The 12,150-nt window shown below is 31.9% G+C and overlaps 1 protein-coding gene across 1 annotated transcript in view; it reads right to left on the bottom strand.

Moving 5' to 3' along the window:
- The window catches only part of LOC118202857 (mitogen-activated protein kinase kinase kinase kinase 5-like), an 82,157-nt gene that overhangs the window by 66,778 nt on the left and 3,229 nt on the right, over window positions 1-12,150 (bottom strand). Inside the window, exons 2-3 of the mRNA XM_085818310.1 lie at window positions 1,432-1,489; window positions 1,255-1,345 (exon numbers count right to left, since the gene is read on the bottom strand). Of these exons, the coding sequence (XP_085674436.1) occupies window positions 1,255-1,345; window positions 1,432-1,489 (149 nt within the window). The remainder of the gene's footprint in view (window positions 1-1,254; window positions 1,346-1,431; window positions 1,490-12,150) is intronic.

Here is a 12,150-nt window from a genome sequence, read left to right as displayed (position 1 = left end):
GTGTATTCTATTTCTTTGCTATATGAAAGTAATAAATTAACTTGCTTTAGTATTTTATACTCGTAGTAAATGTCATCTTAAAAAACAATGTTTTTATATGTAATACATTTACTATGAGTATAAAATACATTTACTACGAGTATAAAATACTAAAGTAAGGTTAAATTATTACTTTCATATAGCAAAGAAATAAAAATCTTAAGGTCTTAAAAAAAGAACGTTTTTTAAGACCTTAAAATTATTACCTATTATGCGCAAAATGCGTAAAAACGGTGTTTTTAAAATGGCTGACAATTGTAAAAACCGCGCCAACAGTTGCACCAAAGTAAATCGCCAAAAATCCGTACAACCATCTACCAAAGTAGCACCGAAAAAAATTGAAAATGTAAAATTCTTTTAAAATATTGATAGAGAAAGCATAAAGGTGGGAACAAACATTGTTTGTCTGATAGCAATTCGGCTGAGCCCGGCAAGTTTTCAATACTCGAAAGATGCAGATATTGTTTCAAATGCCATAAAAACTGAAAAGGTGAGTGCTCTTGAAAATAAGCAAAGAAGATACTGATAATTACATTACTCCCAAGACAGCAACTTCAGCTGAAACTCTATGTGACTTTGTCTACCAAAAGGGATTCCAATATAGTGATAAAATAGCACTTTGAAAACTACACAGATAAATTTGAAAACCATTTTAATATTCTCAAAAACAAAAATTATTGATGTTTTTATGAAATAAGCACATAAATATGCATGAAAATTGACTGCTTGGATTATCTGTGAACTGCATCCCCAGCATTTTAGCCCAAATGATCGAGAGTACACTATATAATATCTATGCTATGGACTAAATGAGAACAAAATGGAATTAAAAGAAATGAGAATGTATGCTAAATTGTGGTATACATTATGAAGATGTCAAGTTATAATATAACTTAATATTTTTACCAGTGGATATTTCACATGTGCATATTTTACATTTCTCTAATACTGCAGTTCGTGAAAACTGCTCTTTCTTTCTAAATAACAAAATTTGCCTTTTTTTAATATATATATATATATATATATACAGAACCATTCATGAGTAGCACACTGTGTTCAGCAATAATTTAATAACTCAGTCTTTTTAGTATTCTGTACCAGTTTTCAGAAAACATGAACTTTTGAAAATATTCATAATTAATTAAGAATTATTTCAGTTCATTTTTATATGCATGGATTAATCATGAGTATAATTACAAAAGTAATTTTACAAACCTCAGATAACTTCCAAAATATGCAACAATATTTGGATGCCTACATGATTTCATCATTAAAATTTCTTGCTGGATAATAGAAAAATCATCACCTACACACAAGAACATTTAATTATTAAAACAAATAATTTGCAGAATTTTCACTAAATTTTGAGACGCATAATAGAAATAAATTTACCTGGCTCCAGCTTGATAATTTTAACAGCTGAATATAGTCCATCTTTAACTCTCTTAGCCTGCATAAAACAATTTCAAAATTCAATATAAAACTATAGGTTTAATCTTAACTTATAACATTACTAAAGATTTTATTAAAATAGCCCTATCAATAGAAAAGTAATAAATACTGATTTTGTACTAATCAAGCAAAACATATAAACTTAAAACTTCACATTAAAATTTAGAAAACTTTCAAAAGTCTTTACCAACTAAAAAAAAACTTTAATTAAAAAAGTCATTAATAATGTAACAAACTATAAAAATACATAATATAATACTGTTTAAAAAAAAAGTTTTAAAAAACATTATTGCATATAATTTTTATACATATAGAGTCAAAAGTCGTTAATTCGGACACCCATAATCAGGACCTCAAAGCTACAAACTTTCTGCTCATGCGTCGCGTTCACGCATGCGCACAGGCGTTTACGAGAGCGTGTAAGACTCTTACGGCTGCGAATATGTTTGTGCGCATGCGCATTTAATGTGTAACGAAGTTATACGCTAAGCTAAAGTTATCTAATTCAGTTAATGTTGCAGATTGTGTTGTTCCTTAATCTTTGAATTGGATCCGGCTTATTATTTTTTGCAGACTGTTAGAGAAATTTCATAAAAGTAAGCTTGAACTTTCGATTATGTCAAATAGAATTTCCGATATATATTTACTACAAAGCGAAAGTATGTTTTGAAATCCGAAATCCGTTTATCAATTTCACGCTGCTCTGCGGCAGAGGGGGGGGGGCAGAAACGTCATTATTAGATTATGATAGATTAGAAAGATTATGTCAAGTAGAATTTCCAATATATATTTACTAATATGTAATTTGTATCTACAAAGCGAAAGTATGTTTTGAAATCCGAAATCTGTTCATCAATTTCACACCGCGGATTGGAAGTTGATCTGTCAGCACTATCCTTATCTTCAGGGCAGATGTTTTATTTTATTTGGTTTATAATTCCGTACTAAGTGTAGTATTTCATCTCGATGTACTCCGTCTTTGATATGATTTAAATCAAGATCCTCGTCATTATAATTTGCTTCCGATAGTGAAGAAAGTGACCCAGAGGTTATTGAAAACGAAAACATTTCAATTGACAAATTAGTCGGTATTCTCGACACAGCAATTATAGGACTTGAACAGCAGAACTTTGTAACTGAAGAAGAAATTATGTCTGTTTATAGAATTAAAGAGAAAGTATTATCACATAAAACAAAGCAACTTAAACAACTTACATTGAAAGAAATGTTTAATAAAGTAAACAAATAAATATTAAGCTTTTTCTTTTTGTAAATTTTGATACCCTTTAGATCAAAATTGTTCTTTATTTCATAAATTGCGGTTTCATATTTTTAATTTTTTAATTTCTGCATGCCATCTTACCAGATTTAAACTGATGATCTATAATCCGGAAAAATCGATAATCCGAAATCGCCGAAGTCCCAATGAGTCCGGATTAACGACTTTTGACTGTACTAACATTTTAGGGATAAATTTTCTAAATGAAAAGTTTTATGGAAAATGAAAAATGCATATCGATTCATAAGGAAACACAAAATACAAATGCCCCTCAAACTGCATATGTAGAAGGTCACATATCTGTGACATCTTTATCATATACAGTCAAAAGTCGTTAATTCGGACTCGTCGGGACTTCGGCGATTCCAGATTATCGATTTTTCTGGATTATAGATCATCAGTTTAAATCTGGTAAGATGGCATGCAGAAATTATAAAATTAAAAATATGAAACCATAATTTATGAAATAAAGAACAATTATGATTTAAAGGGTATCAAAATTTACAAAAAAAAAGCTTAATATTTATTTGTTTATTTTATTAAACATTTCTTTCAATGTAAGTTGTTTAAGTTGCTTTGTTTTATGTGATAATACTTCCTCTTTAATTCTATAAACAGACATAACTTCTTCTTCAGTTACAAAGTTCTGCTGTTGAAGTCCTATAATTGCTGTGTCGAGAATACCGACTAATTTGTCAATCGAAATTTTTTCGTTTTCAATAACCTCTGTGTCACTTTCTTCACTATCGGAAGCGAATTATAATGACGAGGAATTTGATTTAAATCATATCAAAGACGGAGTACATCGAGATGAAATACTACATTTAGTAAGGAATTATAAGCCAAATAAAATAAAAACATCTGCCCTGAAGATAAGGATAGTGCTGACAGGTCAACTTCCAATTCATTGCACGCCGCAGCATCCCCCCCACCACCACCGGCCGCTGCAGAGCAACATGAAATTGATAAACAGATTTCGGAATGGTTAGATAAATAAAGGATTATGCCTTTATCCATTTTTTGCAGCAATTCCACTTTTTGTTTAATGGACTTTGAAACATACATTCGCTTTGTAGATTCTTTACATATTAGTAAATATATATATCGGAAATTCTTTTTGACATAATCGAAAGTTCAAGCTTACTTTTATAAAATTGCTCTAACAGTCTGCAAAAAATAATAAGCCGGATCCAATTCGAAGATTAAGGAACAATGCAATCTGCAACATTAACTGAAATAAATAATTAGATAATTTTAGCTTAGCTTATACCATCCGTTACACATTAAACACGCATGCGTAAACGTATTATGCGCATGCGCACACGCATATTCGCAGCCGTAAAGATCTTACGAACATGCGTCAATGCGACGCATGCGCAGAAAGTTTGTAGCTTTGAGGTCCGGATTATAGATCATTCCGGATTATGGGTGTCCGAATTAACGACTTTTGACTGTACTTATGCATGCCTATATGTTACTGCATGCCTATAGTCGGTATGGCTATATCATTTCTATGCCTGTTTGAGGGCTAAGGCTGCCAACCTTAGCCCTCAAATACTTTTACTCAATACAGTCAAAAGTCTTTAATTCGGACATCCATAATCCAGAATGATCTATAATCTGGACCTTAAAGCTACAAACTTTCTGCGCATGCGTCAACAAACACGCATAATACGTTTATGAATGTGCGTTTTATGTATAATGGATGGTATAAGCTAAGCTAAAATTATCTTATTATCTATTTCAGTTAATGTTGCAGATTGCATTGTGCCTTTACTTTCTAATTGAATTTGGCTTATTAATTTTTGCAAACTGTTGGAGCAATTTTATAAAAGTAAGCTTGAACTTTCGATTATGTCAAAAAGAATTTCCGATTCTGGAGCTACCAAAGGATCTACAAAGCAAAAGCATGTTTCGATGCCCATTAAACAAAAAGTGGAATTGCTGCAAAAAATGGATAAAGGCATATCCTGTGATTCTCTAACCATTCCGAAATATGTTTATCAATTTCACACTGCTCTGCGGGGGGAACGACACATCGCGCAATGAACTGGAAGTTGATCTGTCAGCACTATCCTTATCTTCTGGGCAGATGTTTTTATTTTATTCGGCTTATAATTCCTTACTAAATGTAGTATTTTATCTCAATGTACTCCGTCTTTGATATGATTTAAATCAAATTCCTCATCATCATAAATATCACGAATACACATCAAATAGTTTTCTGGTTGCAATTTTCTAATTTCGACTATGCGTAATGTATGCTTTACGCATGCGCGCGTTGAAAGAGATGTTTAATAAATTAAACAAATAAATATTAAGCTCTTTTTTTTTTTTTTTTTTTTGTGTGTGTGTGTGTGTGTGTCTAAATTTTGATACCCTTTAGATAATAATTGCTCTTTATTTCATAAATTACAGTTTCATATTTTTAATTTTATAATTTCTGCATGCCATCTTACCAGATTTAAACTGATGATCTATAATATGGAAAAACCGATAATCCGGAATCGCCGAAGTCCCGACGAGTCCGGATTAAAGACTTTTGACTGTATACATTTTTTTGCATAGGACAGTGCTTTAATAAGCTTTCCTGTCCTTGACCTTTTCTTTGGTTTAATAAAAATGCCAAATGTTCTTTATTTCAGAATTAAACATCTCTTGCAGTTAAATGATGTTTGGCACTATAATTTGAACAATTCTGCTGGCTCTTCGCAACATCAAAATTTCAAGCTTACTTTTTACAAAATTGCTCCAACAGTCTGCAAAAAATAACAAGCCGGATCGGATGATCTTTACATTATGGTAACTTGGCGTTTTTTTGGCGAAAATTTGGCGACCAACTCTCCTACAGCAACCCTCTATTTTTTTTTCCCGCCGCCATTTTGTCTTCACGAAGTAAAGACATGTTTCTTTTCTTTTTATCTACTGAACAGTTCTTCCAACAATCTACTAGCCGAATTACACTTGTGCTAGAAATTTTATCTAACAAAACTGCTTAATCCTGACAAATATTCACTGCAAAATTGGGAAAAAGTGCACAATACCATACTCCTTACGTGTTTTTCAAAATAATACATACACATAAACCATGTACACGCCAACTTATTTTTACTTAAAAAAACATCCCAGAATTGCACAAAAATGGCATTGCGCACACTCTTCACTATATCCATGTACACTGCTTTTTTCTCATAAATTAGGAAAATTTCACGAAAATACATGACAATTTTCTCAATCTTTAAACCCGGTAAAAAGAACATATATGAAATTACCTGATCGCAAAAAAGTATTTACCCTTTCCAAATATGAACATTTCCACATATAAAATAAATAAAATATCCAAAAACTTTTACCTCTAAATCATCTATTACATTATACACGTCACCAACGAATTCATACCGCAAGCATTACAAATACTTAGTATCAAATATTTAAATTATTTCCATGCACGTTTACTTCAACTTAAACGTGTACCGAATTCCTACAAACATAAAATTCACAAAATAACTATCATTTAATTAAAATATCACTAAACCATGTACACGCCGACTTATTTTTACTTAAAAAAACATCCCAGAATTGCACAAAAATGGCATTGCGCACACTCTTCACTATATCCATGTACACTGCTTTTTTCTCATAAATTAGAAAAATTTCACGAAAATACATGACAATTTTCTCAATCTTTAAACCCGGTAAAAAGAACATATATGAAATTACCTGATTGCGAAAAAGTATTTACCCTTTCCAAATATGAACATTTCCACATTGTTCGGTGTCTGAAAGAGTATTGCTTGGCAGCATTGTTTTACGCCAATCAGAGTTTGGCTTTAGTGTAACCCTAAAGTTATTTCGTTTTTGCTTTATTAGTATGAATGATTTCTGACTTGATGTAAGAGCATATGGTTGCTCGCTCTTTAGCTAAGTTACATAGGTAACTATAAGCACATGCGTGTGCTAGTATTCAATAATGTTGTTTTTGTTAAAATAAAATTGTTATTGTTAATATTACAGTCCACTTATTGAAGTTAAGTATCATTAAATAAGTTCGAGCTATCTTCGGCAAGAACAGTTTGGTCTCACGTTAGCCGGAGAAGAAAATGGCTACTAATATTGTTTCATTGAATCGCCAACGCGGCGTAGCGAAAACGAAACTCGGAGCTTTGATAAAATTCCTTGATGAGTATAAAATGGAGGAGAATAAACTCAACCATGATGTTATTATGAAGACTAAATTGGATTCTTTGTTGGAATTAAAATCTCGGGTTAAACAACTCATAGTGGAATATACTAATTTGCCAGAGGAAATTGACTTGAAAGATAATCTAAGCATTACACAAGAATTGGAAGAAAGCATCGAAGAGTTCGAAGTAAGATTTAGAATTTTTCTTTCTAATTGTGAAACAAATAATAAAGATAAATTTGAAACCAAAACTGTTTCTAAATCAAATTTTAAACTGCCTGATTTACCTCTTCCTCAATTTTATGGTAAATATGAAGATTTTAAAAATTTTAAAGTGCAATTTATGTCTATGATTGGTAATAATAATAATTTAAATGATACTGAGAAACTGTTTTATTTGAAAGCATCACTTAAAGGTGAAGCAAAAATGTTAGAATCATGTCAGGATACATTTGAGTCGCTATTTTCTGCACTTGAAAGCAGATATGAAAACAAAAGAGCAGTAGTTGATGCCTTTATCAATAATTTGTTGAAATTTGAAAAAATAAATGACTCACCTTCTCAGTTGAGATCACTGGTAGATAATGTTAAAAGATGTTTGAGATCTTTAAGTGTATTAGAATTTGATAGAAATAATTTATCTGATGTTTTGATATTAAATATTTTATTGCATAAATTAGATAGAGAATCTAGAAAAGCATTTGAACTAAACGTAAAATCAAATGAAATTCCCAAACTTGATGAATTTTTAGAATTTCTCGAAGAAAGAATTCGCATTCTTGAAGAAATAAACAAAGTTAGTTTTCCTAAGCAGAGCTATGCTACTAAAGTATCAAATCAATTAAGTCGCTCTAGAAATTCAAAATCCTTGGTAACTAAAACAAACCCTTCTCGAAAGTGTATTATGTGTAAAGAACCACACCCAATTTATCATTGTTCGAAATTTAAGAGTATTTCTGTTTCTGAGCAGTATGATTTTGTTAAAGAATATAAATTATGCATTAAATGCCTTTCTCCATCACACGTATTATCGCAGTGTAAGGCTAAACTCAATTGTTATGTCTGTAAGAAAGACACACATCATTCGAAAAACAAAATGAAATTGAATCATCGAAAGAAAATGAATTGACCTTGAACTTTTCGTCAGTGAATAGGAAAGAGGACTGCTCCTCTCCCCCCCCCACAACTTTGATGGCAGCTGCAAATAAATCTAAATTTGTGTTAATAAATACAGCAATTGTTTATCTTTGCGATGTTTACGATGAACGAATTCCTTTTAGAGCCCTGCTTGATTCAGCTTCGACTTGTAATTTTTGTACTGTAGGTGTTATGAACTCATTAGGAATAAAAAAAGAACGAGCATTTATTCCAGTTAGTGGAATATGCAACACTACTTTGAATGTTAAATCGCAAATAAAGAGGCGTTTATCGAACTTAGAAAATGAAAATGAATGGGAAATAGAGTTATTAGTTGTTCCCAAAATAACTGACATGACACCATCGAAATCTATTGATATTTCGAAATTAAATATTCCGAAAGGAATAAAGTTAGCTGATGATGAATTTTTCAAGGCAAAAAAGGTAGATTTATTATTAGGTGCGGAATTATTTTTTGAATTTTTAAAAACAGATAAAATACGTTTAAAAGATAATGAGTTACTTCTTCAAAACAGCTGCTTCGGCTTTTTAGTTTCTGGAAGCATTAGAATTCCAAATGTAAAAAATTATGACTTAAATTATTGTTTTTTGTCAACAGAGATTAATTCGTTAAATAACTTAGTAAAGTCATTCTGGGAAGTTGAAGAAGTAAATGAAACTAAATCTACAGTTAATTCTGAATTAAATTATTGCAACGAACTTTTTAAAAACTCATTTTACCGGCATGCGGATGGAAGATATGTGGTTAAAATGCCGTTCAAGCCAGATATTGGTGAAAACATACAATTAGGGGATTCAAAGGAAATCGCTGAAAAAAGACTGAATCAGTTGTGGAAACGTTTGTCGAGTGATTCTGTAATGAAAGAACTTTATGTTTCATTTTTAAGGGAATATGAATCATTAAATCATATGGAGAGGATGGAAGACTATTCTGAAACTGAAGGAGGATATTTTCTTCCTCATCATGGCGTGCTGAAACCTGATAGTAAAACAACAAAGTTACGCGTTGTGTTCGACGCGAGTGCCAAAACTACTAACGGTTGTTCATTGAACGACATATTATGTAAAGGTGGAATGATTCAAGAGGAACTTTTTTCCATCATGATACGATTTAGAAAGCATATTTATGCATTTACTGCTGATATTGAGAAGATGTTTCGACAAATTGAAATATTACCATTGCAGACCAAATATCAGAAAATACTTTGGAAGGAAGATGAAGATAAGCCTATAGAACTATACAGACTCAAAACGGTAACTTATGGCACAGCATGCGCTCCATATTTGGCACAAAGGACTCTTCAACAGTTAGCGAAGGATGAAGAAAAGGATTTTCCTGTAGCATCGAAAGTGGTCTTGGAAGATTTCTATGTAGACGACTGTCTTACTGGATCTTCGAATTTGAAGGAATGCATTCAGCTCCAGAAAGATTTGACAGAATTGCTCCAAAGAGGAGGAATGAAGCTACACAAGTGGTGTACTAGTTTTGATTCTCAGAACTCTGATTTACAGAATTTTTCATTTGATCATAATAGTAATACAACTGTGAAGACGTTAGGTATGTTGTGGAATAATAAGAAGGATACATTGCAATATAAAGTTACTGTTAATGAAAATCCTGATGTTACGAAGAGAGATGTTTTATCTCAAATAGCGAGATTATATGATCCGTTAGGCCTACTCGGTCCTATTATTAGCAAGGTAAAGATATTCATGCAAGCACTTTGGTTGCTTAAGCTAGACTGGGCGGAACAGTTACCACCACATCTTGCCAATGAATGGAATGTGCTTATTAAAACTCTTCAGAGTATAGAAAATATACAAGTACCTCGTTGCATTTTAAAAGAGACCTTTTCAATGCTCATTTTACAGGGATTTGCGGATGCCTCCGAGAAGGCATTTGGGGCAGTGATATATCTTCAAAGCATTACAAGCCCTGGTGAATATTGTAGTAAACTTCTTTGTAGCAAATCTCGTGTAGCACCAATCAAGACTATGACTATTCCTAGATTAGAACTATCAGCATGTCTACTCCTGTCCAAACTTATGCAAAAGGTTTTAGAAGCTTTGAAACTCAAAATTGATGACGTTAAGCTCTGGTCAGATTCAAGCATTGCTTTAGCCTGGATCAATACATCACCGCATCTTTTGAAAACCTTTGTGAGTAATAGAGTCTCACAAATTCAACAACTTACTTCTAACTATCAGTGGGGACATGTGTCTTCAGAAATGAACCCAGCCGACATCATTTCCAGAGGATCAGATGCTACAACTCTTGGATCTAACAAGCTGTGGTGGAAAGGTCCTGATTTTTTAAACAAGGACAATTTTCAAGATACAAATGGACTTAGTGATGAGCTTTATTCTTCAGAACTGAAACCAGTTACGACTTCCTTGTTGACTTTACAAACTGATTCATTCTTTGATGACTTCCTAAAAATAACTAATGATTTCTTGAAACTAATACGAATTCTTAGTTTACTTTTCAGATTTATCTACAACTGTAGGAACACAAGTGAGAAACGAACAGGTAGTATTAGTATAGATGAAATGGAGCTGTCAAGGAATACACTCCTTAAATATGTCCAAGGTAGGTATTTTGCAGAAGAAATTTCTTTGTTGCAGAAAGGTCTACAGATAACATCAAAGAGTAAGTTAAAATATTTTGATCCCTTCTTAGATGAAAAAGGTCTGTTAAGGGTAGGTGGTAGGATAAAGAATTCTAATTTAAGTTATAGTCAAAGACATCCCATTATTTTGCCTGCCAAGAATACGTTAACTGAACTTATATTTATTTATTTTCATGAAAAGGATTTTCATAATGGTCCACAATCACTATTAAATTCTATTAGACAAATTTATTGGCCCATTAATGGCAGGAATATAGCTAGAAAGATAGTCCAAAGCTGCATAATTTGCTTTAAGGCAAAACCAATAATTTCTCAACAACTAATGGGAGAATTACCTAAAGAGAGAATTAATATTAACTTTACATTTAATTGTTGTGCTATTGATTACTGCGGCCCATTTTTGATAAAGTACAAAGGGCAACGCAAGGGTAACTATCATAAGATATATGTTTGTATTTTTGTTTGTATGGTGACAAAAGCAATTCATCTAGAGATTGTCAATGACTTAACCACAGAAGCATTCATTGCTTGTCTGAAGAGGTTCTTTGCCCGACGAGGTAAACCAAAAAAAATATTTAGTGACAATGCAAAAAACTTTGTTAGTGCAAATACAGAAATAAAAAAATTAATGAGTATTTTTCTAAAGCAGAATGAAACTTTAGCTAATTTTCTAGCCGAGGAAGGTATACAATGGAAGTTTATACCCCCAAGAGCACCAAATTTTAATGCTCTATCTGAAGCAGGAGTAAAATCCTTTAAATTTCATTTTAAACGAACAGTAGGAAATTCAGTATTAACCTACGAAGAATTTTTGACAGTAACAGTTCAAGTAGAGGGAATCTTAAATTCTCGCCCTCTTACACCGTTAACTTCAAATATTGATGATTTAAATGTTTTGACCCCTGGTCATTTCCTTATAGGTCGACCGATCAATTCAATAATTGAACCCAATTTAACAGAAGTAGATAATAACAGACTTAGTTTATGGCAAAAAACTACAAAAATGGTAAAATGGTACAAAATATATGGAAGAACTGGACTAATAATTACTTGAGCACTTTGATTCAAAGAAATAAATGGATGATTGCTAAACAAAATATTAAAATAGGGGATATGGTAGTGATCAAGGAAGAAAATCTTCCTACCTGTAAATGGTTGTTAGGGAGAATTGTAGATGTGTTTTATGGGAAGGACAACCTTGTGCGAGTTGTCTCTGTCAAAACCAAAAATGGTATTTATAAACGAGCAGTTACTAAAATTGCTGTACTGCCAATTGAGAAATAATGTACGAATTTTTATGTTTATTTGAAGGTTTGAATTGTAATCCATCATATCTGTTCTTTTTACAGTGTAATTACTTGTATTATAATTTGTGCATTAATTTACATTGTATCATTTTGTATTGTATG

The sequence above is a fragment of the Stegodyphus dumicola genome, chromosome 6, assembly GCF_044657685.1.
Source record: "Stegodyphus dumicola isolate Sdum_Otavi_A_Nest chromosome 6, ASM4465768v1".
Classification (NCBI taxonomy): domain Eukaryota; kingdom Metazoa; phylum Arthropoda; class Arachnida; order Araneae; family Eresidae; genus Stegodyphus; species Stegodyphus dumicola.
This window is presented reverse-complemented; position numbering and strand designations above follow the sequence as displayed.